Below are 26,480 nucleotides of genomic sequence, written 5' to 3'. Positions count from 1 at the left end.
GCATTGTTTAATCCCACTTCCCACGTTTTCATTAAGAAACAGATGTGTTATTTTGTCTTTGATTGCAGGGAACATGGCTCCCTTTATAGGCATCCCGGAATAAGCCATCATATTAGGGTTTAAAGAAGGCCAACAGGTCTGACTGTATTTGTGAGATACCATCTACTGCCTCAACCCCTGGCCTCCCTATTCTCTAGTTCAACTCTGGCTTCCTGGCTAGTTGAAATCTGTCTTTTTCCCCCCACTGGGTGGCTGTCCGTGATTGGTTTTTAATAGGAACTGTTTTCCTCCTTTTGTAGGCCTATACCATTCAAGGACAGTATGCCATTCCACAGCCAGATGTAAGTTTTGTTTTCACTTCTTGTTTTGAAAAGTTCCTTCTCCCGTCCAAAATTGTCTCTTTTCTCCATGTAGGCAGGAGTGAGTTGGGTCTTAAACATTTGCAGTATTGTTTTCCTCACAGGGTGAACTCCATATTTTGGCCCTTAAATAATCTTTAATCAGGACATAGTAGCACCTTGTTTTTGCCATTTAATCCCTGGAAATTATAATCTGGCAGATTATTAGATTCTGCTTTCTCCCATGTTCCAGATTACTCTAAAAGAGAAATGTTCCACGGTATACTGTCATTTGTTATCCCAGGGCACAGTTTAAATTGACAGTGGGCTGTGCATCTCTGCTTGGAGTCCTTTCCATGGCGGGGGATGGGAGGTGGGAGGTTGGCTTTGCCCTTCTTCTGTACTCCTCAGTCTGAGGTGACAATTTAAAAAGCATCTGGAGGGGTGGGGAAAAGGGGTTTATTTACACAGGGAGGGATAGGAAGCTGAATATTTGGGAAATCAACTCAATAAAACCTTCTTTGTCACTAAAAACTCCAACTTAAAAAGTGCTGGTATTTAGACTTCAAGGGCATTTCTTTCTGCACTTATCCTCTATCCTTACTAACTCTTTCAGGTGCTGAGCTTTAGATTTGGGAAGTTAAGATTGGCTCTTGGTTAGTGATAGCCCCCAGGAGGGGAAGTAGACTTGAAGAGGGATGGTTTTACAACAGCCAGGACAGTTTATATAGATGAAGAAAAATAGCTGTAGAAATCATGGGGTGGGGGTGTGCTAAACCCAGTTTGGTTTCACCTTAATCTCTCTCCTCCTTGCAGTTTCCCTGCCCCCTCATCTCCTTCCCTCCTCCCAGTACTGACAGAACCCTGCATGGTGTGTTTTCCCTAGCACCACTGCACAGTTTGTTTTCCTAGCCTGTCTGTGCTTGTCCCTGGGGCAACTGTTGTAATGGCTGCAAACACCTTCATTAAATAGCCCACAGGGGGATGGTTGTCAGGCGGGTGCTGCTGCTTGTCTTTTCACACACCCCAAATGCGCTCATTCTCTTTGTACTGATACCCTTTCTATTTCTAACCCTTACCTTCTTGTTGTGCCCATCCCCAGGATGGTGATACCAGCCCCATATCTTACCCTCTGTCATAGTTTGAGTAGTAGCCAACTTTGGGGATCAGGAGCTCTGCATTTTCAAATTTGAATGTGCTTGAGCCCTGACTGTTTTGCTCTTCTAATGCCAGCCTCTTCTGTTTCCTTCCTGCAGTTGACCAAGCTGCACCAGTTGGCAATGCAACAGTCTCATTTTCCCATGACGCATGGCAACACCGGATTCAGTGGTATGGATACCTCAGTGTTTATTTCTGTAAGGTGTAGTACAAGACAGAGGCCAGCCCCAAGGTCTCAGTTTGACATCTGTTTAAAACAAACTTCATTACCCAGCATCCTGCTGGTTTAAACTTGCCTGTTTTCTATGGCTAAACCAAAGGAGGTAATGTGTTTGTTAACTTGGTTTTCATTTGGGGTGAGTTATTCTAAAAGAGAAAAAAGACCCTGGAAGGTTTGGGGTGAGGTCTGGGGATGCTTGTCAGGCAAAGGGTAGGCTGATATTTCTTCTAACCCATCTTCGCTGCTGCCCCTTTGATCTGATTGGCACCCCCTTTCTCTCCACCAGCTGTTCATAGACCTGGGTAGAAACAATCCATTTGTGCCAAATTGTGTAGTGGTTTTTGTTTTTGTTTTGTTTTGTTTTGTTTTTTTGGGCTTTTTTTATATATATATAAGGAATAACTTGTCCGATAGGGTTAGGATGAGACCACCAAACTCATTTTCACTTGTATCTTAACAGGCATTGAATCCAGCTCTCCAGAGGTGAAAGGCTATTGGGGTAATGATTAAAAAAAAAATCTGTAGTATTCTACTGTTATATTAATAAACTGGTGGGAGTCTTGTTTCACTGCCCATGACATACCAGCAGAACATGCACATGGCAGAAAGGAGCTGAGAGAGCAAAGCGGGGGTGGGCCTGGTATCCCTGAGGGTCCCTTGATGGATCTGGCCTACCCCCTTCTAAAAATGCTGAGTTTTAGCAGCCACAGCTGAGAGCAAGACTAGACTTGTGAGTTAGCCAGCTGGTCTGGTCTAGTCCAGGTGTCAGATGGGTATGGGTGTTTGCTGATAGGAGTTTTTTTTCTTTTTCTTTGGAAAACAAAACCCAGAACAAATTATTGAGCAAAAGACAGGGAATAAATCTGGAGAAATGAACTTCCCACACCTTACTGCCATCTCATTCTCACTGACCTTCAAGTGTAGGTTAGGGGTAAGGGTGTGTTAGGAGGGTGTTAATCTGATATAGGTATATTTAAAGCAACTCTGCATGTGTGCCAAAAGTCCATGGTACCCAATAACAGGCATGATATTGGCGCTGGTGATAGCATCAGGTGAGATAAAATTGGAACACAACAGCAGGAAATCCAACCAGAAAAGGGGAGAAGTGCAGAAGTACTTGTTTAGATTTTGGTCCTGAGAATTGAGGATACCACATTCCCTTGCCCCTTGCTTCCATCCCCTTACACCCTAATAGGCTGGGCTTTGCAGGAAGTGTCATGAAATCAGCCTCTTCTGTGTGTACAGAGGAACCTTTCCAGCATTATTTCTACACCCCTCTCCCCCTCTTTCCTCCTTGGAGGCTTCCAAGTTAGTGATGAATCCCAACAGCCAATGCTGGGTTTCCAGTTCGTTTTCCTTCTGTTAGGTTAATGTACAAATCAGTGGGAGTTTGTATGCTGTGCATTGAACTTCTTTGCTCTCTTCTGTCTTTTAGCAGGTTTGGATGCATCTGCTCAGACTACTTCTCATGAACTCACCATTCCAAACGATGTAAGTATATGGTTGGGTTGCATGGGATGAAAATAAGAGAATTGGTTTTAAAGAATAGAGGTCTTTTCAACGGCATCATGCCACTCTTACGAAAATGGGGTTGTAGACACCAAATTAAATTCTTAAAACTACATAAAATCTCAAGTAAAAACTGATAGAGGAAATTGATGAGCCAGAAAGAAGCTTTTTGTCTCAAATAGAAATTCCCATTTGCCTTTGTTTTTTGTAGAACCTGAAGCCTTATCCCTAATTCAGTGGTCCTTGGATGTTCTGTCTGTACTATCCCAACGTGGTAGTCACTAACCACGTGTAGCTGTTGAGGATAATAATTCAATTTCTCAATCTTACTGGCCACACTTCATGTGTTTAGTTATCACGTTATTAGTGTCTACAGTATTGGACAGTGCAAATGTTGGCCAATTTTTTACTTTTTCCCAAGGCAAAAGCATTAGAAATTAGCCAGAATTCTTGTCACGATGGTGAAGTAGGAATCATGGCAGGATGAGTTATGGCATCTTTTTTACCAAAAACAGAATATACTTTTATCTTTATCCCTATCTCTGGTTAGCTAGGTTTATCATCATGTTTGCTCTGCTTTATTTTGTCTTTGGAGTTAGTACTCTGAGGAAGTGAGCTAATGCTCCTAGGAATCATTCAGCTTAGAGTTGGCCCTGACCTGTAGTGATCAGACAGAAGAATAGGGCAAGAGTTGAGATATAATCTATAACTCAATTTTTAAAATCAGGAGTATATGAGTAGAATGTGTAGGATGCAGATAGTTTCCATTGTCATGTTTGTGGACCCAAGCTATAGAAGCCTGAGGAGTGGGGTGGAATTCTTGGACCTAACCATGCAACTCTTAATTTGGTATGCCTTGTTGTTTTTCTCCCTTAAGTTGATTGGCTGCATAATCGGGCGTCAAGGCGCCAAAATCAATGAGATCCGTCAGATGTCTGGGGCGCAGATCAAAATTGCGAACCCAGTGGAAGGATCTACTGATAGGCAGGTTACCATCACTGGATCTGCTGCCAGCATTAGCCTGGCTCAATATCTAATCAATGTCAGGTAAGTGTTCCCTATCTTTCGTGTTATTCATGCCAGCATAAGTAATGTATGTGTTGGGGGAAGTTACACTGTTAATGTAAAGTGTGGGATTCTTTGAGGGATGGAAATGGGAAGGGTAGAGATGGCAAAAGAAAAAGTTTAAAGTCTAGCTCTAGTTTTCACCCATCCGTAGTGTAGCAGAAAAAGAAACCAGTTTGTAATAAGTTTGCATGGGGTTGGGGGACGGGGAATAGATTGTTTGCATTTGACTTTTTGATGGTTTTGGGAGTGGAAGGTATGGAGCATGTCTTCACCAGTAGGACTGCTCTGGGTGGAGCACCGACTTAAAACCAAATGTGGGTCTTGCTGTAGATGTCATATAGACTAATACTTTACTAATGGGGTTTAGGCTCCAAAGCACCCTTAATTGAAATAAGGATAATGAAGTTATGTGACGGCAAGACAGTTTCTTGGAGGCAGTCATTACTGTTTATTCTGAAAACATCCATTTTTCTCAAGTTGCCAGTGTGTGCCATTGTTCAGAGCTTGTGGAAAAGGAGAGGTACAGGTATTGGATGTTTCAGAAATGCTTAGTATTTTCCTTTCCCCCACAGTCTCATCTCATCTCTTAATGACTTTCTGAGATTTTACTTTTTTTATCCAAACGTAGCTAATGTTAATACACACAGTTGTAGCAGGACTATTCACAGTCCAATGGGTATCCTACAAGGCATTTATATTACTTGCTTTCTCAGCACATGTGCTTAAGTCATGTTCTTAATTGCTTACTAACATCTTAAACCAGTGTTAGCAGCTCATTCCCCAAGGGACTTAGCTATCCCTTTTATGTAGACTTTTACCTAGTTGTTATTTACCTCTGTCACAGTCTCTGTTGTGCATAAAAATTTTATGGGTTCCTGAATCTAGTGCAAGGGAAAGGAATTCGTAAGTATGGGATCTATTTTTTGCCATGCTTATGCAGATCATGTATTTATTCCATGGTCTTTTATCCCCTGGTTAAGAATTCATCAGATCCCCAGTAGTGGTTCTGACTTTTGCCTATGTCTTTTGATGCCTTGAGGTATTTTCTAGTCTTTATGTAGAAAAGACTTTCCTCTGTCTAGATCTGCTTTCTTCTTCAGCTACCAAGATGTCAAATTCTTACTGTTCAGACTGAAATGGTAGTTAATTCTGAGACTGTTTGCAAAGGTTTGTTTCCTTGTTTCTAATGGGGGTGGTGGGTTGTTAAGAGGAAAGAATCGTGTTCTTGGAAGCTGGAAACCAAGCGATTTTTCTTCTGCTTGGGTAGACCTGCCCTCAATGTTGTCAGATAGTGCTTCCACGTAACCTGCTTGCCTGACCCCTGTACTAGGTCAGTGGCTAAGTTGTAAGGAAGCAGAACGTGGTCCACCTTTGTTTCCTGATTTTAGTCACTCTTTTCAGGATCATCCTTTTTAATGAAACTGTCCAAGCTATGGATTTGGGTCAAAACTTTTCAAAGCTTCATTTAACACCAAGCAAGGACTATGTGTGCACGCAGCTAACTCTTCACTTTCTCATATTGGCCCAGTTTGAACGCAGAAAGCAAACTGGTTTTATTAATACTAGGTAAAGAAAGAGTTCTCTGTTTTCAGTAATGGACCCTGAGCATTTCTACTGATGTTGGCACCTTTTTTATGGATTGCAACTGTCCTTGGATTTAGGTAAACAAAATGGAGTCTTGAGAGGAGCCTCCCTGCCTTTGAAGAGTTCATCTTTAGCCGTAGGATGTCCAACAGACTTCAGCAAATGCCTGCAGTTCTGCCATAGACACATGCAGGCATTTGGGAGCTACAGGTCATTACTGTGATTTAGAGCTTATTATAGGAGTAGCAGTGGTAGTTTTACTTTATTAAACTGAACTTTTCAGCAGTGCTTAAAGTTTCTCTCTTCCAGTTTTCTAAGGTCTATATGAGAAGTACAGTCAGTTAAAAACAAAGGGCCTTTTTTTCTCTCCCACCCCATCACCAGAAATGAGGCTTTATTTTATCTATGCTTCTGTTCTCAGCATTTTTCGTTCAAAATGCTACAATCTTTGAAGTCTGAAATGAGTGACCTACTTTAGGCTCTTGTCCCTTTCCATCCTGATATATTTGGTTAGTTTGCTGTGGCGGTAGAAGCAAATTTTAATATCAGTTACAGAAAAAACAATTAAAAATTCTGTGCATTAGTATCCCAAAGCTGCTCAAGTGATTGGTGGGTGAAACATATGTTCTTGTTTGGAGGTGGATGGGTACTCTTTCATTTTCTGCTTGAAATCGTTCTTTTCTGCCTTCTGGGTTGGATCAGTGTGTCAGGTAATATGGAAGTGTGTGATTTTTCTCAGTCTGTCAGCTTTTTCTTCACCATAGCAGTTTTAAATAGCATTGTGGAATGGAATTTGGCAAAGTATACATTTTTAGAGGGTGGGACACAGAATAAAAGACAGCTTGTCATAAGTTGATATTAAGTCTTCCTAATTGGCAACCAGAGGCACTTACTGATAACTGAAGCGGATTTTGTCCTGTACTTTTCCCTTTTGTGCTCTTCCCTTCCACCCACCCTTTTTTTTTTTGTTCCTTTTTTTCCTCTGTTACAGTTTAGAAAACGCTAAACCCTCCTCCCAGGCAGCCTCCGTCACGATCCCTGATCACCTCAGCATCAACCTCTCTCAACCCTCCACCCCTTCTTCTTCTTCTTCCTCCTCCACCACCACCCCCTCGCTCGCCACAGCGGGGACCTCCGACGCACCCTCCAGCCTCCCCAACCCTCTTCCGACCGCCCCTTGTGTCTCCAGTCTGCTTGGCATGAAACCCATCCCTCTCCTGGCTCTAAATGTTGTGTCTGCTGCTAAGGGTGCCGGGGCTTCAGCTACCACCACCACCACCTCTGCCGTGCCATGTGTAACTAACAAACTGAAAAGCGAGAAACAGAGATTCTCTCCCTACTGATTGCATATATCTTGGGGCACCCCCTCAAGTATTTTTTGGTTTTGTTTTTGTTTTCCCTTTGTTAACATTGGTGAGAACCAAACTATTGTGAGCTTGTGACCGTTTCCTTTTTACTGTTTTGGGGGATAACAGGGTGGGGGCAGGGGCAATGGTAAACTGTTTAGGTTTAGGCCGTTTCTGCTTGAGTGCCTGTTTCAGAGTCTGACTTGTTGAATTCTTATCTAGAGCCACAGTTCTTGCTCTTCTTTCTCATTCTGTTACATTTTGTAGCTTTATTCTGCCTTGCAATATAACAATGTTTTAGGCTCTGTGTTAATGAATAAAAGCTTCTCCATTAACCTTTTTTTTTTTTTTTTCATGGTTATCAGCCAGCCTTCTTGGCCAGATTTGTGTTTCTAGCTGTAATAAAGTTGCCACAGTAAGAACCTTAGTTGACTGTGCTGTGAAGGAAAGAAGTTATTTCTTTACCCAGAATGGGGAGGCAAGTTGGGGAAAGTCTAATAAAGTTTGCTGGCTTCTGTCTGCATTCCTCTGAACTAGTATTACCCCTCTCCCTGTGACATTGGATAAATCTTGAACAACCAGTGGGTGACATTGCCTCAGATTTGGCAGGATTCTGTCCAGTTATCCTAAGTCAACCCTGATTATTCAACCAGGTCCCTTTACCCTTCTATTCCCCGCCTACCTTTGTCTCCCCACCAACCCCATCATAATTAGAGGATTAAAGACCTAGATTTGGAAGGGACCTTTAAGATCAACTGTAACTCATTGATTCACTTTATCAGATTAAAGAAATAGATGCTCTGGGAGACTTTAAATTTGCAGATCACATGAGTGAGTAGTCAGGACTAGCAATTTGTGCTTTACATTTACTCAGTCTTCTAAGATTGTGCTTGATCTCCCTGAAGCCTCATTCTTTTTCGTATCCCAAGATCTTTCTCCATAAAAGAGTAGAAATGCCGTAGGTAAAATGGTGGAAGGGCTCTGATAGTTTCCACTCAGCCTGAATGCATATTGCCAGGGTAATGAAAGTATGATGTTCTTCCCAGGGACTTAGAAAACCAGTGTGGAGATTTCTTTCCTGGTGACCTTTTCCCATATCCCCTTTGGCTTACATTGTTTAAAAAACAAACAACAATAGAAAACCTAATTATATTGCAATATATTAACTTCTGGTTTCGTGGTCCCTCAATCTCATATTGGGGCTGTGAATTAGTGTTACACGTCCCAAGTCTGCCTGAAGGACTAGGGGGGCAAATTTCATTGTCCAGATAGGGTTTTTCTTGTTGGTTGCTAGATGCTCCTTTATCATGTGGTCCAGCTTTCCTTAGTAAGCTCTTTTTATATCTTGCTGATACCATCTCCCCCAGAAACCTGGTTTTTATTTTATCTAGTTCTTGATTTTAGAAGGCCTCTTTACCTAATGAGTACTCCCTAAAGGATTGCTTGGAAGGAAGTCAGATGTTTTAAGGGCTGACCAAAATCACCACATCCAAAGGTACTTCTTGGTGCTCGATTTCTTAGTAGCTTACAGCTCCCCCATGTGGTCCTTCTATTCTGGAGTCCTTAACACAGTATTTCTGGTTGGGTTTTCCCTTCTTGCCCCCTCTCCCTGCCACCCCCAATTCCTGCCCAGGCTGTGTATAAATTCTGGACTGTTCTTTTTGGTGCCAGAGTGCCACCACCTTCTTATGTGAACTTAGTTTTTTTTAGGTCCTAGATCTAAACTGTTTGCAGCAGCTCCTTTCCTCAACCTTCAGTTCCCACTAAACTCTTTGATTCAGGGTCTGTTGTTCACGTTGCTCTAAATCATCCCATTTTGAGGTTGGCAAGAATCTACCCCCTTTAAGAACTATTTTCCTTTATGCTGAGGTCACAGTAGCATTTCTGACTTGAAACTAAATACAGTTTGTACTTGAAGGACCTATTACCTGCCCTTCCCCCACCCCCTCTGCCCCTGCCTTCCTGGCCAGTTTTTGGATTTGCGTTATTCTGGAAGAGATGCACATGCTGTCTTGACACGATTGCCAGTAAATTTTAAATCTTTATGAAATAAAGTTATAAACTCAGGCTTCCCTGCTGGTCCAGTGGTTAAAACTCCACGTTTCCACTGCAGGGGTGTGGGTTCGATCCCCGGTTGGGGAAGTTCTGCATGCCACGAGGTACAGCCAAAAAAAAAAAAAGTTATAAACTGAGACTGGGTCTTACACATTTAATTCTGTTCAAAATGGGAGCTAAGTCCTGCTGGCTACCTAATATCAGTGAAGCAGGCTGATAGCCAAACATCTAAAGACCTTTCCTTCAAAGCCCAAAATTGGATTCCAGGACCTCAAATAGTCTATTTGAAACAGGCATTGTAGCCAGGTATATTTGGATGGAGAATTTGGCTTAACAGGACCACAAATTGGGGAGCTTCTAGAGTGTGCTAGGGAGTTGCTGAAAACATTGTTTTGACTTCCACTTAGTCTTGAAAACTAGGCCTGAAAACTATAGGTTGGGTATAATATTTGACCCATACTTAACACTTGCTGCTCCCTCTTTTAACATGCCTTAGTGTTTAAAAACTCAAGCATCTCTTAATAGTAATAGTCTTCACATTGATGGAGAGACCTGGTACTGTTCTATTAGTAGCTTGGGAGAAACTAAAAAATAAGCTGGGCAGTAAAGAAAGTGTCTGTATATTGCGACCCTCTAAGGCTTTTGTGTGTGTGTGTGTGGGGGGGTGTATTTTCAGAGAGTGCTTAACATCTCCCACAAAGATTGTATAGAGCATAGTTTGAGGGATACCCACAATTAATAACCAAGGTCCTCAATTTCCCTTGGTTGTGAGGTAACTTGCCTCAGGAAGCTTGGATTGCAGGGGTTATAGGACCATGGTACTGATTAATCCAAAAAGTCTTTAAAATGTCTCCCTTGATAACTGAAGCAGATTATGTACTTCTTCACATCTCATCAGCCAGGCTAAAAGTTTTGGAGGTGAGGTACTGCTGGGCACTCAGAAAACTAACTTCGAGTTTTTTTTTGTGTGTGTGTTACAGGCTTTCCTCGGAGACGGGTGGCATGGGGAGCAGCTAGAACAATGCAGATTCATCCATAATCCCTTTCTGCTGTTCACCACCACCCATGATCCATCTGTGTAGTTTCTGAACAGTCAGCGATTCCAGGTTTTAAATAGTTTGTAAATTTTCAGTTTCTACACACTTTATCCACTCGTGATTTTTTAATTAAAGCGTTTTAATTCCTTTCTCTGTTCAGCTGTTAATGCTGAGATCCATATTTAGTTTTATAAGCTTCTCCCTGTTTTTTTTTTGTTTTGTTTTGTTTTTTTTTTGGGTTTTTTTTGGCTCATGAAATTTTTTTGTTTGTCATGGAAATGTAAGAGTGGAATATTAATACATTTCAGTTTAGTTCTGTAATGTCAGGAATTTTTCAAAAAAATTAAAAGATGGACTGGAGCTTTTTCTTTGTGAATAGAAACTGGATGCCACAGTGATTTCATGTGGGTTTTGTTCCTGGTGTCTTGCTGTTATTTTTGCACCTTTTATCCGTCAAAGGACACGGACCCTGCTTGGGTTTTGAATGTAAGCCTTTATTCCGTTGAAGATGTTTTCTTCTGTTTTACCACTCCCATCTTTTTCTGTAGCCCTTGAGCCTGCATTGCAGAGTGACTTTAATAGATATAGCAAGCTGGCTGTGCCCTTGGTCCAAAAGATGGGGGGTTATATTTTCCTAAGAGTTGTCTGCAAAGTAAGCAAGCACTTCAACTGGGTGGGTGGGGAGGGATGCACATGCATACACATGGAAGCAGCTGAATGTGTGTCTCACTGGGGTTCAGGTTGCTGGGAATGCCTATACTCTTGTCCAGACTTAAAACTGTAGTCTCCTGTTTTTAAAAAGAATGGGTGTTTATGGGTCCTACTAGAATCCTTTATAAAGACAGACCTGTTCCTATTTATGTAGATTTTTACAAGGTTGGGGCTGTAAGTGATGTTCAGTTTGTTAGTGAGAAAAGCATAAAAAGGAGGAAGTCACTCAGAGTCCTCAGATAATATCTGGAGCCCAAGGCTCCTACTTAGCCATGCAGGCTACCCCATTCAGTCACCAAGAAAACCCTCAACAGCTTGCCTGCATGGAGTGGTTATATTTCAAGGTTTTTTCACAGGGGTTACAATGTGACAGTCCCCACCCCAATCAGGCACCAAGATAAAAGCAGGGACTTAAAACAACACCCCAGTTCTTCAGCCTGAGCCATCACATGCTTTCACAATCTCCTGGCCTCCCCCTAGTCCCTAAGCCAGCGCTTGGGCAGAGAGATGGAGGGACAAAGAAATTACATTGCCACCTGAGAAACCTCAGAGGGGAGGACCCAGCCTTAGCCTCCCTCCTCCCAAGTGCAAAATGTGTAAACAGAGTAAACGGAAAACAAAAAAGTGCAGTCTAAATGGCTCCCTTTCCTGCTCCTCATAGTTTGGGCAGAAAGAATAGAGAGGAAACTAGGCAAGTTTGGCTTTTCTGTCGCCTCACCACTTGCTGAACGTATTGGAGTGAAGCAGGAAGGGGCCAGTTTGCCCTTACCCATATCTCTAGGGCAGTACTTGTCTTTCATTTCCACAGCTGCCAGTGTCCCTAGAGTTTATCAGGTGACTTGGTCAGGGGTCAGTCTCCCTTGAGCCAGACTTAGGCTGGGATAGCCCTGTCTTTGTTGATTATGTGGCGCATATATATTACTTATATAAATATTTCTCTATGTACAAGGATAAGAGTGGCTTTCATGGAGGGAGGGAGGCTGGGGGCCGCAAGGCTTCACCACTGTTGGCATTTTCCAGTTCAGTGCTGTCACAGTCTGAGTCCTCAGAGTTGGAAGGGCCCTGTGAAGAAGAGCAGAAAGGCAGTGATGTGCGGCTCAGCATCTCTTGGCAAATAGATTCCTTCAGGATCCTTCACTGTGGTCTTTGTAGTTGCAGGTTTAGAGGTTTTACTGTCTCCCGATTTCAGTTGCTCAGGCCATTCTCCAAGGCACCAGACTTCTAGTTTCAGGATTCCTCCCTGGCTGCAATTTATAGGTACTGTGCACGCAACCTCGCTAGGTACTCTAGATCTCCCAAATTCTACCACGTGGATATTTGCTCTTTAGTACAGGAGGAAATAGCTTCAGATAGAGTGACACAGGGGCGAAGTACCTATCTTTCTGGCCTCTGCATCTGTCTCCCCAGCAGCTCTCAAATGACTGGACATCTGCTCCCTGTCCAGTACCTGGTTGCGACTCACCTGCTCCCCTCTGAGTAGGTTGTGGTGTGGGATGGGCAAGGAGCTGGGGTCCCGGCCAGTAACCACCTCTGAGGAAGGTGGGTCCAGTGGGATTTCTGAGCCCTGGGAGCACATGTCATCAGACCGCTCATCTGGCCGCTCATCAGTGTTCGTACTGCCAACTTCAGGTGTGCCACTGGGGGAAGGCTCACTAGCTGTGCCCTCCTCCCCATCTGACGGATTCTCTGAGCTGAAGGTAGATAGCGACTGGCGCATGTTCAGGCCCTGAGACCACCTGTATGTTGGGCAGACCAGGATTATAGCTTGACTACACCTTGCAGTTCAGAAAGCAAAGAATGCCATTATCTCCTGATTGCATCACTCACCTCTGGCTTGAGGTCAGCTCTACTTCACTGTCCACCTCTCCTTCCTCTTCCTCTGATGAGATTCCACGTTTCTGCAGGAGAGATGAGCAGACTGGTCAAAGGGGGACGAGGTCATCAAGGACCCAGGATAAGGAAACATGGTTTTAAAGGGTTAAGTTGGGAATGGCTTAAGATCAAGAACCTAACGTGGGAGGTAAATTAAGGACTTGCACCGCACCCCATGGAGAAGGAAAGGGGAAGAGCTCAGGAACCATTCCATACTTTACCTGACTTCGGGTGACAGCGGCCCTGTACAGCAGTGCAGCTGGGGTCAAGTGCTGGGACCCAGCCCGGCTTCCTCCCCGTCCCGCCGTCCCTTCCCTTCCAGTTCCCAGCAGCCCTACACCGTCACCAGGCCCTACTGGTGGAGGTGGCTCCCCTTTGGCTCCCCCTGGTGAATCCGGGCTGGTGGAGCCGGGTGCCGAGCCCTCACTTGGCGGGGTGTCACCCCGGGCTGGAGGTGGTGAGCCAGGGTCCCCAGCTCCCCCTGTAGCCCCCCGGCCCCGGGCTCCCAATGCCGCTGACAGCAGGTCGGGGGACGATGAAGACATCTTTCGGAGCAGGAGGTCATGGTGGAGCCCACGGAGGGCTGGAGGGCAGGCTTCCCAGGCTGAGGGTCCCCCTCCTAGCCCCACTGGGCTTCCTGGTCCCCCAGGTTCATGGGGTGGAACAACTGCACGAAGCCCGGGCAGGTCCCCGCAGCTGCCCTTGGCGCTGGCCTTGCGGTGACGGGTCTTGCCACGGCGACTCCGTCCTGGTGAGGGGGGGCCCTTAGCACACCCAGGAAGCCCCACCCCACTCAGGGCTGCATCTAGCTTGGGTAGCAAAGACTCAGTCTTGAGGATATCTGGCCTGGTGGGAGAGGGAAAGTGCAAGTTGGAGATTAACAAATTTATCACATGAAAGCACTCCCTAACCTCAGGCAGTACAAGGCACCTCTCTCCCATCTCAGTATCCGTCTTCTTGGCATCCTTGAGCCCTACTCCTGCCTCTCCAGCATCCCCCTTGCCATTCACAAGCGATGGCACTTGTAAACTCTGGTGCTACCTTTTGCTGTGGGGTGACAGCTTCTGTGGGACATTCCTCTTCTTGATGAGCTTCTCCATTGTGTTCCCGTGCAGGAGGCCTCGGGAAGGGTGTGACTTCAGCAGACCTGGGCACCTCCGCTCTAAAGCTTGCTCCCTCCTAAAGACAAAACACGTTAGCTGGGCGTGGGACCAGGAATGGGGGCCGAGGCTCAGTAGGATCTCCAAGTCAGGCACAGCTCCAGGAAGATGGGATTTGGTGTATGAGGGTGTGTGTGATTACCTGAGTAGCTCCCGTTCCTTCAGCTCCAGCTGCAACATGAGGGCATTAAGTTCCATGTACAGGTTGTTGGCTCTCTCCAGCTTCCGCTCATAGTGTTCCCTGATGTCCAAGGCGTGTCTGAAATGGGCAGAAGGGTCCCCGAGGTGAGCTGGCTTCACCTGGTGCCATAGTTTATCCCAGTCTCTGGGAACTGGTATGCAGGCCCTGCTATTGGTGAAATCACCTTCCCAAAACACACACCTGAGCTCCTCCCGTCTCCGCATCACCAGCTCTTCTTCTAGGCGGTGCAGACAGGTCCCTTCTGACTTAATTTTTTCAAAATGCAGCTTTACCTCTTCACGCCACTCTGCCTGGGGGTGGAGAGAAAATTAGGGGTGAGACCTGTAGAAAGCCTTCGCAGGTGCCTGCACTGCTGCACACTGTGTGTGTTGGAGCAGACAGGAGTGGGGCACAGGATCAACCAAGACCAGGTCTCAGTCCTTCAAGAGCTAATCTGTCCATCCCCAGCCACCCTTCTTCCCAGCCTCCCCTCAAAGGACACCATTACCCCTGCAAAGAGAGGGAGCTAAGGTATTCGTTTTCCTCCCCACAGCACACCTGGGACTTAAAGTAAGTCTCCTGGGGTGTGGAGAGTACATCGGCTGAGGCGATGTCCAGATGCAGCAGGATCTGTCGGAATGATGGACGATTTCGTGGTTTGCTGTTCCTGGAGGAAATGGAGTCATGGGAGAGAAAGGAATTGCAGGGAGGTCCAGAAAGGAACTAGAGCATCCTTTCCCAAAGGGTGTCCTGGAGAATCCAACTCTACAATGATTCTGTGACAAAACTCCCTGGTCAACTATCTAGGAAATGTTACAGGCCATCTGTTAGCATATCAAAGTCCTGCAGTACGGAAACCTATTTAATCCCATTTTCCAACTTGTTTGCCAAAACAAACCTTTTTGAGTAACTCCATTAAAAGAAACACATTTGGGGAAATGCTTAGCCAAAGATTAGAAATCTCCCACCTTCCTCCATGGTCTAGGTTCCAAACAAGGGTCCAGGGCCTCCCGCGTTCTATGACAGTCGATACTTGAGGCTCAACCAGCCATGCTCAGCGGCTGTGCTGGTCCTTCACAGGCGCTTCATAGACACCCTCTATATCAGATACTGTTGTCCCCATTTTGCAGATAAGGAAACAGGTTCAGAGGGAACACTGCTTGCCCAAGGTCACACACAGTTTGTGCGCCCCTGCAGACTATTGGTCAGCCCAATTTCTCTCCGTTCTTTATCCTAGTCCCCTTGATACACACTCTGAGTCCTGGGGTCTTTCTTGGAGAGCCATATTTGGGAGCTCTGTCCCCCTTTCCCTGTTCAGGATTCTGGGCCTGGATGCCCGGGTCCTGGGTGCTGGCTAACCGTCAGCCACCTCCCTTGCTTCCAGCTTGGCCAGGTGGTCCTTACCAGCACTGACGAAGCAGGATTTTGAAGCCGTCTGGGCAGCTGGAGGGCACAGGCAGATGGAGACTGTTGCTTCCCACACCCCAGATGATGGCTGAGGAATCTACATCTTTGTAGGGGATCTCACCAGTCAGCAGTTCCCACAGCACCACACCAAAGGACCTAGGGATAAGAGGGGACGTCACTTGGGGGGGGGTCTTCCTCCAGAGGCCCTGCAGGTTACCGCAGGCTTGTCTCACTTCTCACTTGTACTCAGGCCCTGGAAGAACCCCCAACCCTGCCAGCTCTCATGCTGGCCGCCTGCTATTCTCAGTCCTCAGCCTGGCCCTCACCAGATGTCGACCTTCTCAGACACGGGCTCGTTGCGGATCACTTCAGGGGCCATCCAGGCTACTGTCCCTGCAAAGGACATCTTGGTGCTCTTGTCACTCAGCTCCTTGGAAGTGCCAAAATCGGAGATCTTCACCACATCGTCGTACGTGATGAGCATGCTGGTAAAGAGTGTAGTCAGCTGGGGCCCGGGCCCCTCCACGCACCTCATCTAGCTGCAGCAACTCTACCTTTCTGTTTGAAGTCATCTGGGACACCCAGAAACGGGGGGCTTACCACAGCCCTCTTGAGATAGGGCTATCACTTGGGAGGGGTTTCTGAGATGGCCACATGGACTTTAGGACAGGGTCTGAAAGCAGGGAGATGGCCACACTGACCTGGGTGGGGACACCTACAGGAGACCGTGCACAGTAGCTTCTCCCTGCTCGCTTGCTTACTCACTTGGGGGACTTGAGGTCTCGGTGGATAATCTTGTGCAGGTGCAGGTAGTTCATGCCGCCGGCAATGCCCATGGACCAGTCAACCAGCAAGGAGGGGGTGACAGGGCGGCCAGCCCGCAGCACCTCATACAGCTGGCCCTGAGCGCAGAACTCCATAAGGATGCAGTAGCAGGGAGCCTGGGTACACACGCCCCTGGGAGCCAAACACAGTGGCATGAAGGGCTCAGCCAGCCCAGCATCCACTTGGTTCACACCTGGCACCCCCATTCCCACCCACGCCATTCTGGCACCCGCTGCAGGAAGGGTGCGGTAGATCCCTGCCCTCAAAAGAGAACCCCGGCCCCGCCCCAGACCTTACTTGAAGGTGATGATGTTAGGGTGCTTCAGCTTTCGCAGGTGCTTGATGTCAGTCTCCTTCAGGTCCCGTACCTTCTTCACAGCCACCTCCTCCCCATGGAAGCGCCCCAGGAAGACGGCGCCCTGGGCCCCTGAGCCCACCCACTGCAGGTCCAGGATTTCCTCAAAGGGGACCTCCCAAAGGTCTGTGGACAGGAGGCACAGTGCCACAGGCTCAGAGAGCCACACCTGGGGCCTTGGGGTGGTCAGGCTCAGGGAAAAGCATTGGGTTGGCTGAGATGACTCAAGGAGGGTGAGGCAGAAAAGTAGCTAAAATGGGCTGAGAAGATGAGGGGACAGGAAGGAAATGAAGGGGTGGTCTAAAAAGAAACTGGGGGGACTTCCCTGGTGTCATGGTGGTTAAGAATCTGCCTGCCAATGCAGGGGACACAGTTCGAGCCCCGGTTCGGGAAGATCCTACATGCTGCGGAGCAACTAAGCCCGTGCACCACAACTACTGAAGCCCACGTGCCTAGAGCCCGTGCTCCGCAACGAGAAGCCACCGCAACGAGAAGCCCGCTCGCCGCAACTAGAGAAAGCCCGCGCACAGCAACGAAGACCCAACGCAGCCCAAAATAAATTAATAAATTAAAAAAAAAAAAACTGGGGAGTCAGTGGCTGATGGACAAATAAGGGGCTGGGCTCTGGGGAGAGAAAAGGATCATCAGGCAACTTAGGTGGGGCTGTCCAAACGGATGTCAGGCTCAGGGAGATGGGGAGAGGGTCTCCTCGAGGACACGGCCTACCTTCCTGCTGCTGCTTGTGCTCCGTGGAATAGGCCTTCCCAATCATGGTCCAAACAGGGCGCAGGCAGCCGAAGAGGCCTTCCAGGAAGCCGCTGCCGCTCTGGCACTGTAGTCGCACCTCATCTGCTCGAACTCTGGACGCCCGACTCTCAGGGGACCCAGTGGCTCCCCCTGGGCCCCCAGCATCCTGCTCGTGCAGCTGCAGGACACTGTTGGCAAAAGGCTCAGGGGGCGGCTCTCCACCTGGGGAGGGGCTGGGCCCGCCCCCGCCCTGCCCCCCGAGCGGCACTACATCTCGGAGTACACACTGGGTAGGCGTCAGGTCCTTCTCGGGGGTGCAGTCGGAAGTGTCTGGGTCCAGCTTGCGCATGGACGCCTCGCTTAGGGTGGACACGAAACCCCCAAAGGAAGGGGAGGGTGTGCGGGTCTCATGGAGGCAGGCCATGGCCTCTGGGCCCCGGTGTAGTGGTGAGCGGTGGGCCCTGTGGGAAAAAGGAGGACGGGCCGTCAAAGCCGCAGGTGCCCCAGCTCAGGAGGCTCGCCCTAGAGGCAGAGGTGTGGGGTGGGGAGCTGGGCTCACAAGAGCCTCCTGGAAGTAACACTTGAACCTCACCCTCAGGTACCTATCCCCCTCCAAGCTTCCCCTGGGATCCATCTTGGGAAACATAAGCTTCCTCTCAAGCATCTATTAGTGACACAAGTCTTCCTTAGGTATACAGGCAACATACCTAAGTACCATTCTCAGGTAAATACAGGTAACAGCCCTGCTCAGGTACATACTGGTAAGGTACGTCCCAAACCCAAGTAAGGTAATAGACTAGTTCCCTTCTCCCTGAAAGATTACTGTAATTTACCTCTGGAGCACATATTTCTTTCATTTGAGGCTCACATGCACACACGTGTCATATAAGGGTCCTTCGGATATACACATTTTGAGTCTCAACCTTAGGCACACAACAGTAACACTCTCACACCTCCCTCACATTGAAGCACACACAGGTGACACTGCTAGGACTCGGCGCCGCTCAGGCACTCTCACATGACATTCCGGGGCCTCACACTCATGTACTTGAGACATGACTCTGCTGAGAGTCTTATCCTAAGGCATATTCAGGGCTCACATCTGAGTCTCCCTCTCGGGTGCGCACACGTACACACCTGGGCCTCTCCGAGGTAAGTGACGGCTGTAACCAATGAGCTCCATTATCTGCCCAGCACAGACGACGGAAAAAGGCAGAACCGTCCAAGGAGGATGCAGAAACTGTCAGGACAAGCTGTAGCCTAGTGCTTCACCCCCCTTAGCCCTCCCATCAGTCCCACTGCTCCCCCAGGGTTCAGTTAGAGAAGGCCCTGTCTCCTTTCCTCTTTCTCCATCGCCCTCTCCCGCACTCCCCAAACCAAGATCCAGCTTTCCAAACAATAGAGATTTGTCCCAGTTCATAGCTGGGTGCTATCTATAAAGCAGCTATTACAAAATCTGAATCCTAGCTTTGCCTCTGTCGCTTACTGTCTGCGTGACCTCAGGCAAGCTGTAGTTGAGCCTCCATTTCTCCAACTGTACAAAGGGATGAACTAGCTATCACTCAGGCACAGCGAATTCTTCAGCCTATACCAATCTTGTCCCAAGCCTGACACCAGAAGTCATCTGGTCTCCCATTTCCCTCCACATCTAGTCAGTTACCAGATCATCCTGAGGTGTAGGGATTCTTGAGGCCAGCAGTCCTCTCTAACTATTCAGCATAGTAGGGTCCCTCCTTAACCACCTGCATCGGAGCCTCTGAATCACGACTGGAGAGGGGTGGCAGGAATCTACAATAAAAAGGGCTCACTGGGTGGGGATGCACCTCTGATGGTCTCAGCTCTTGTAACTCTTGATTTCCAGGCCTCTCAAAGACCTTTTCAGTGGGCAGGTGTGGGGTTTGCCTGGGTGAGTGTTTAACAAGCACCCCAGTTGATTCTTATTATGCCTGGCACATTCGAAAAGCCCTGACCCAGTGCCTTTCTCGTCTCTCTTCTCTAGTTCCATGTTACTGCCTTAATTCAGGCCTCATTAGCTGTGTCACCTGGCCCAGGACAACTGCCCCTTAAATGGTCTCCAAGTTCTTCTAAGGCTCCCCCCACCCCATTCTCCACCTAACCTTTAGAAGGATCTTTCTAAAGCACAAATTGGCCAGCACCCCTCTTCTTCAACCCCTCTAGTAGCCCCCACTTGGTCCTGCAGCCTCACCTCCATGCTCTTGGCCCCTCCCCAGCCTCGTCTCCCACTGCTGTTGGTACCCAGGCCATAATGGACAGAGCCTGTTACCAAGCTACATCAGGCGTTTGGGCCAGGGCACCTAATGAGAATGCTAACACTTATGGAAAGCTTACCATGTATGTTAGCCTCTGTTATAGGTGCATTAGCTTATTAAATCCTAAAAACTCTAAGTTAGGCATCCTTACACCCATTTGACAGAGGTAGCAGAGGTCTTAAATAACCTGCCCAAGGTGCTGTTAGCTAGGAAGAGGCTCAAGCTCTGCGCTCAGCCTGGAAGGCGCTTCTCAAGCCCCATCTGTTGTTTTCCAAGTCTCACTTCATCCTGGAAGTCTTCTTCCCTGTCCCCGCTGCTGAGTTACTGTCCCTTCTGGGCTGGCACAGCCCCCTGTGCTTCCTCCATCATGGCTCCCATTATCCTGGAGACAAAGTGCGGTCGAGGGGGCGTCCGGCTCCTCCGAGAGCCTGTACTCCTGAGAGTGACGATGTCGCACGGGATCCCAAGGCTTCGAACAGCACCCGGTGAGCAGGAAGGTGTCCAGTAAGTCCACTGCCCTACACACCCCAGAGGATCGTCCTATGGGCCAGACGTACACTACGCGTGCATTAGCTCCCTCACTCCTCAGAACCACCCAGGGAAGGAGGTATTATCATTGGTCCCTTTATATTCTTGAGAAAACTGAGGCTCAGAAAGCTGAAATCCCAGCCTCCGAATCCCCAACATATCCCGCGAGATAACGGCGGCTTCAAGAGGTGAGATGCACGTAGTAAGGCAAATGACAGGCCAAGCAACGTGCCAATTCGCCGGAGAACGTCCGCGGGAGGACCCGAGGGCTTTCGCCTGCGCCCCTCACGCTGGGCGTCCCTTCCGGACCACTGAGAACGAAGGCCGGGGCTCCCGGCGCTCCGCCCGGGTGGGCCTGCAGGGAGGGCTAGCGGGACTGGGGCGCTCCGGCTGCTAGAAGCCAGAGTGAGGGCCGTTCGAAGCGGAGAGGAAGGGGTTACGGCCCCAGCGCCCCCTCCCGCTTCCCGACCTCCTTCCCGGCCGTCACGTGGCTTGGGGCTGGGGGCGGGGGCCCGGCGGCAGGAGGAGGGGGTCCGGGCGGGGAAGGGGAGGGGACGCAGCGGGTTGGGGGAAGCGCTGGGCGCTGCGGCGTAACCATGACGACTGGGCCCGAGGCGGCGCGTGAAGTCACCGGGACAAGATTAGCCCGGAGTCACGTGAGCGGCGATCGCGGGGGTGGGGCCCCGCCCCTGACCCGGGCTGGCCCACGTGCTGGTTGCGGGCTGTCAGGCGGGGACCTCGGACCCCACCGGCTGACCGCCTCTGCGTCCCCTCCTCCCCATGCCGACCCCCGTCCCCGCGTGCATTGGAGGGAGAGCCGGTGGTGGTGAAAAGAGGGGACTTGGGTTGACTTTGGGGGTGCGGTGCCACAGAGAAAGCAGGAAATGGTGAGACAGGGAGACTGGACACGCGAAAGGGCGACAGGCACGGCCAGAGAAGGAGGGCCTACCTAGTTGAGAGAAAGACCGAACAGCGTAAAGCACAGGGAGAGACACTCCTAAGAAGGATGGACCGAAAAACTGATTTTGAAAAGCAGAGGACACTGAGTAAAAGGAGCTGAAAGGGGATTGAAAAACATCATCTGTGCCCTCCCCGATTCATTTCCTATTTAGAAGCTGAGCTCTGAGTAGGCACAACACCTGGCTTTTTAAAGGAATTTTTCAGCCTTCACCTGGTGTTTGGCAACCTGGAGCCTTAGGCATAGAGAGGGTGACACGCTCTGAGACACTTGCAGCCAAGCCTCCCTCCAGTTCCCCTGGCCTCCCCAGGGGCCCCTCCAGTATCCAGGGCCAGCAGCTGGGGAGAGGGAGAGAAGCCATTTCACCTGTTTGTCATTTCGGGCAGTGGAAGTAGCTGAAGAAATAGGAGATGGGACCTAAGGAAAGGGAGGGAACCCAGCCACGCTCAGTCCACCCCTCCCTGTTCTCAGGCTAATGACAGCTCTTCCAGATTGACCTGAAGGAGTGTGTGTGTGTATTGGGGGTGGGCGGGTGGGGGTGGAGCTGAGGCCCCAGGAGATTATAGTAAACTGGAGATTCCTCTCTCCCAACACACACTCTCTCTCTGTGTCCTTTATCTCTGACCTGCCAGCTGTGTCCCACTGCCCCCCACCTGGGCCTTGGCGCCAGGGCTTTGCGGCGGGGGGAGGGGATATCATGGCTAGGAACCCCTGCCCCAGACATTTGGTCACCCTGGGGGAGGGATGTCTCCCTGGCCATCAATTATGCAGAGCATGGGGGAAGGGCAGGGATGTGACAGGAGGGGCTGGATATCTCTGTCAGTCATTCTGTCAACCATATTTACCAAAAGGTCACTGTGCAGAACTCGGCTCCAGATTGGGTGAGGGGAGAGAGCGGTCCCTAAACTATGCATCTTCCAGGGGAAGCCGCTCTTTGGACACCCCAGGAAGCCCCAATTCAGGTTCAGCTACCAGGTTCTCTGTTTGCTGGTGGTTCCCTCCAGGTGGCTGTAGGGGTGGAGTGTGGGCAGGGAGTACCCCACACCCCTTTCATTCCTCCTCCCAGGTTCTCCTGCCTGAGATGCTGGAGGCCTGTGGCAAAGCAACCCATTACATCGTTTCTCACTCCTGTTCTAACAGCAGTATCTCAATGCCAAGCTGCTTGTCTGGCTGTCTTGGGGGCTCAGTTGAGAGGCCAGGCCATCTGTCTAAGTCTTGGGCTCTCACACTGAGCACTCGCCACTGTCTTGGACCCTATTTTGTACTCAGGAAAGGAAGATTCCCCTTCTCTCCTGACTGGGGGTGGAGGGGATGTCTTCACACAGAAAGGAGACCCAAGACTTGGGAATGGTAGTTCCACCAATCCAGGCTTTGAGATACTGAGAGAGTAAAGGACTCTAACCCCTCCTGGCCCAGGCTCCCGGCCAATGGCTGCAGCTTGTTTTTGTTTTGCTTTTTACAGGATCCATGGTCCTGGCCCCAGGGTTGTTCTCAGATGGAAAGAACTACAGCTTTTCTGTTACGCCCTCATAAGGGGGGAATGCCTTCCCCTGAGAGCCTGGGCAAAACTGGAGATCACCCCTAACTCCAGGCCCCCAGCCTCACACAGGTCCAGCCCTGAGAACCCTAGCTGCCACCGCCTCTTCCTCCAGTAGTGTGGGCAGTGAAGGGGCTGGGAGAGAGGGGCGCAGTACTGTTTAGGAAAAAAGAACCAGCTTTGGATTTGGAGAGATCAGAACTAAAACCTCATATTGCCGTGAATTAGTTCAAGGAACGTAATCCCTCCGAGACTCCCAACCCTACCTTATGGGATGGTGAGGGTTAAGTAAGATGATGTGGGGAATGCCATGAGCACAGTGCCGGGGCTCCGGCTTTGTCTTTCTGGTTGGCTGGACACCAGGTCTTTCTCTGTGGATTCTGGAGAGGCCATCTCTTCTGTCTGACCAGAAGGGAGACCAGAACCTTCTACTTCCCCAGGACAAATCTTGATTTCATGTCCCAGGGGAACCAGGTCACAATGGCAGCGGTGTGCTAGAGGCCCCCGTCCTTCCTTCGCAAATCCTTATATCCCACCTCCTCTGGACTGAAGGGGAAGGCCTAATTCCCTGTACCCCGTCCTCACCCCCTGGCCATCGTGGCCCAGGATCACCCCGCAGCCCTACCCGTTAAGGTTTGAGGGGAAGGCAAGGGTAGGAGCAAGGTATGATGGGTCACAGGGGTCCCTGATACTTAGGACCTCAGGTGCACCTGGAAGAAGTTCAGCGTATTTTAACAAATTGTTCCTGAGCCGGATGTGCATTTAAAAAGATCTGGAAGGGGCTTCCCTGGTGGCGCAGTGGTTGAGAGTCCGCCTGCCGATGCAGGGGACACAGGTTCGTGCCCCGGTCTGGGAGGATCCCACATGCCGCGGAGCGGCTAGGCCCGTGAGCCATGGCCGCTGAGCCTGCGCGTCCGGAGCCTGTGCTCCGCAATGGGAGAGGCCACAACGGTGAGAGCCCCATGTAACGCCAAAAAAAAAAAAAAAGATCTGGAAGGATAGAAACCAATGTGTAACCATTTCTAAGTAGGTGGAATTGTGGGTATTTTATTAAGAAATTAAAAAATCTATTTTAAACTGAAAAAGAAGAAATGAAAATTACAGAGTGCCTATATCCATTCCTGTCACCTAGCCTTGGACAGTGAGCTAGGGAGGGAGGGTGGATGGCCTGAGAAGCAGAGAGGCTTTGCTTGAGGTCCTGTCTCTGCTCCTGAGCAGCTGGGCGACCTGGAGTATGAGACTTCTTAACAAACCCCAGTTTCTTCATCTCTAAATGGGGACAGTGGTCACTAGTTCACACAGTGGCAATGCAGGATATTATGTGGGTAATAGCATAGGCTCTGGGTCAGATACACCTGGGTTCAAATCCTAAACTCTTCTGCCACATACTGATTTTTTGATTTCGAACAGATTCCTTAACTTCTTTACGTTTCAGTTTCCTCATCCCTAAAATAGAAATGATGATTATTCTACCTCTCAGTATTGTTATAAGCAGTATTGAGATACTCCACATAAAGTTCCTGGCCTGGTACCTGGCACACAGGAAGCTCCCTATAAACATTAGCACATGGAAAGCGCCTAACAAGCAGTAGTAGATTTTTATAAACGTGTGTCCCTCCCCTTCTTTCCGTTGTCTCCGCAAAGCAAGAGGCAGCAGAGATGGTATAGGTGGAAAGGGAGCTGGATAAACACAAGGGATAAAAAGGAGAGTGAAGAAAGAAGGAACCAAAGGAAAAGGGCTCTATCCTGGAGGATCCTTCTTCTCCTGTGGAATAGCGCGCCCCTGCCGCCTCGTCACCCTTCCCCAACACAGCTGCCCCTAGTTCTCCCGGGAGCAAAGGAAGCAGACAGACTAGTGTCTGTAGCCAGCCCATCAGTGAAGCCCCCGTGTCCCCTGCTGGCGTCATCTCCACATTCTCCTTGTTCTGCCTCGACGGGGACTCCTGAAGGGGTTGATTCCCTAATCCCTTCTTTCTCCCAGACCAGCAGGGCTGGGTGGGACTGCACGTGATGAGCCATTGGGCCAGTCCAGGCTGGTGGGTGGAAGAATTTAGGGTCCTCTTCCTGGCAGAGCCAGAGCAGCACATCACCTCAGGGGGAAGGACCCAGAAACAGCAGTTTTTAGAGGGGTTTTGCCATCCTTAGCCGTAAGGACAACCAGAAAGTCCTGAGCCACTTCCTTAGGTAAACTTCTTGCCTCCCCTGCCCATACTTGGGTTGAATTAGGGGAAGGATATTTAGTGGTTCGTTTTCACATGTGCTGGGGTTACTGTATCACACCATTGGTCTTCCAAGCATTGCCTCAGGCCCCACAGTGAGTGAGTAGATGGGTGGCAGGCTGGAGAGGGCAGAAGTTTTTTCCACCCTTAAGTGTGAGATAGGAGGGAGCAGAGGCCCTAAAGCTCAGAGGAACTTCAGTGCCTGGACGGGAAGACGCAGGGCGTACGCAGGCCCTTTCCTTCCTGAATCCCTCCTACTTGCCTTCCCTAGACATGACCCTCTGGCTGAAAAATCAGAGCTCCCAGAGCCATGGAGTCCATTCTGTGAGTTGGAAGGGAAATTGTGTTGAGGGAGGCACTGACTGTGGCTTGAGATGATTCTCTGTTGGACCTCGTGTGCACCCCTTCCTGGTTGAGGGCTGCTGACCCACTCTCCTCCAAGAGGGAGCAGGTGAAGGAGCTAAAAGGTGGGACTCTTCCCTCAATTCTAAGGGATACCCCACTATTTCCTTCCACTGTCTATAGAGCCTCTGACCCTTTCTCTTCCCTCCCCTTAGCCACGGCCATGGTTATAGGAGTTTTAACTCTGTGGAAAGGATTCCTGCTTATTTCTAAGCCAGGGAGTTTGAGGAGTGTGTAGGGAAAAGGGAGGAGGTTCATGAAAGGCCTGGGCTGGGGAAGTGGGTTAGGGGAGCCAGAGGCGATGGAGAGACTGAGGAGGGAGAAAGCCACGTAAGAACGGGGCAGGGGAGAATGACCATCACCTGGGCATCCAGGAACAGGTGCTCTTGCCTATAATCCTCAGGTGCAGCCTGCTAAGTGTGTGTGTGTAGGGGGAGGGGGGTGAGGGGCACATGAGGCCTTGTCCTTCCTTTCCTGCCCTGAGGGGGCCCAAACTCTTCCTCCTCCTTCCCTCTCCCCCTTCCTGAGGGTGAGTGGGAGGAGAGGAGGATGTTCCCTTGCCCCCTGTCCTTTACGTCCGTCCCCCAATCGTGCCCCCACCCCCACCCCACACACTCCTTTCCAGCTCTGGAGGCCCTTCGCCTCCAAGCTGGCCGCGGCGTCCCTCCGCTCGGTTCCCCTCCTTCCCATCCCCACAGGCGTCGGGTCCAGGTCCCCAGTTCCTCCATCCCCACGGTCTCAGCATCCCCGCGCCACCCTCGCCGCACCCCGCCACATCTACCTCCCGACCCTCCCTCGGCACCCGGACCCCAGGACCCAGACCCACCCCTGCCCCCGACCCTCCACAACTCGGCCCGGCTCTCACCTCGGGGGCTCCGCGGCCGCAGCACAAAAGGCGGCGCTGCTGCAGCTCGGCTCCGGATGCTGCTCCCGCCTCCTCCTCCTTCTCCTCCTCCTTCCCTCCTCCCCCCGCTGCCCTCGACCGGACCAGGG

At 49.6% G+C, this 26,480-nt stretch overlaps 2 protein-coding genes across 38 annotated transcripts in view; one reads left to right on the top strand and one right to left on the bottom strand.

The window, feature by feature from the left end:
* Nucleotides 1-15,178, top strand: part of PCBP2 (poly(rC) binding protein 2) — a 26,954-nt gene extending 11,776 nt beyond the window's left edge. For 6 of the 33 annotated variants that reach the window (XM_060166051.1, XM_060166052.1, XM_060166063.1 and 3 more), the window contains 6 exons: nucleotides 300-341; nucleotides 1,595-1,667; nucleotides 2,177-2,215; nucleotides 3,152-3,207; nucleotides 4,103-4,272; nucleotides 6,869-7,645. In XM_060166051.1, the coding sequence (XP_060022034.1) occupies nucleotides 300-341; nucleotides 1,595-1,667; nucleotides 2,177-2,215; nucleotides 3,152-3,207; nucleotides 4,103-4,272; nucleotides 6,869-7,220 (732 nt within the window). In that variant the 3' untranslated portion in view covers nucleotides 7,221-7,645. Of the gene's footprint in view, nucleotides 1-299; nucleotides 342-1,594; nucleotides 1,668-2,176; nucleotides 2,216-3,151; nucleotides 3,208-4,102; nucleotides 4,273-6,868; nucleotides 7,646-10,258; nucleotides 10,465-14,792 lie in introns of those variants that run through there. The other 27 variants (XM_060166080.1, XM_060166074.1, XM_060166079.1 and 24 more) reach the window with 13 other exon arrangements.
* On the bottom strand, nucleotides 10,262-26,480 carry MAP3K12 (mitogen-activated protein kinase kinase kinase 12). Of its 5 annotated transcripts, XM_060166037.1 has the most exons (15): nucleotides 19,234-19,361; nucleotides 17,861-18,034; nucleotides 17,553-17,761; nucleotides 16,769-16,952; nucleotides 16,412-16,603; nucleotides 15,973-16,131; nucleotides 15,644-15,802; nucleotides 14,798-14,906; nucleotides 14,441-14,550; nucleotides 14,201-14,317; nucleotides 13,940-14,077; nucleotides 13,120-13,744; nucleotides 12,854-12,924; nucleotides 12,489-12,762; nucleotides 10,262-12,088 (listed from the first exon to the last, which is right to left on the bottom strand). In XM_060166037.1, the coding sequence occupies exons 1-15, from the start codon at nucleotides 19,239-19,241 to the stop codon at nucleotides 11,990-11,992; spliced, it is 2,628 nt and encodes an 875-aa protein (XP_060022020.1). In that variant the 5' UTR covers nucleotides 19,242-19,361; the 3' UTR covers nucleotides 10,262-11,989. The 5 variants fall into 5 exon arrangements, with proteins under 5 accessions (XP_060022020.1, XP_060022017.1, XP_060022019.1 ...); XM_060166034.1 differs by having other exon boundaries at nucleotides 17,553-18,034; XM_060166036.1 differs by having other exon boundaries at nucleotides 10,262-12,762.

Source organism: Lagenorhynchus albirostris, chromosome 11 (assembly GCF_949774975.1).
Source record: "Lagenorhynchus albirostris chromosome 11, mLagAlb1.1, whole genome shotgun sequence".
Taxonomy (NCBI): domain Eukaryota; kingdom Metazoa; phylum Chordata; class Mammalia; order Artiodactyla; family Delphinidae; genus Lagenorhynchus; species Lagenorhynchus albirostris.
The sequence above is the reverse complement of the archived record's forward strand: the minus strand, read 5'-3'. Positions and strand labels throughout refer to the sequence as shown.

Coding starts and splice junctions, on each gene's coding strand:
- MAP3K12 (XM_060166033.1), bottom strand. Junction 14,078..14,200: donor AAGGAACGGGAGCTACTCAG/GTAATCACACAC, acceptor TTTTGTCTTTAG/GAGGGAGCAAGCTTTAGAGC. Junction 12,763..12,853: donor GAGCTGACCTCAAGCCAGAG/GTGAGTGATGCA, acceptor CCCAACATACAG/GTGGTCTCAGGGCCTGAACA.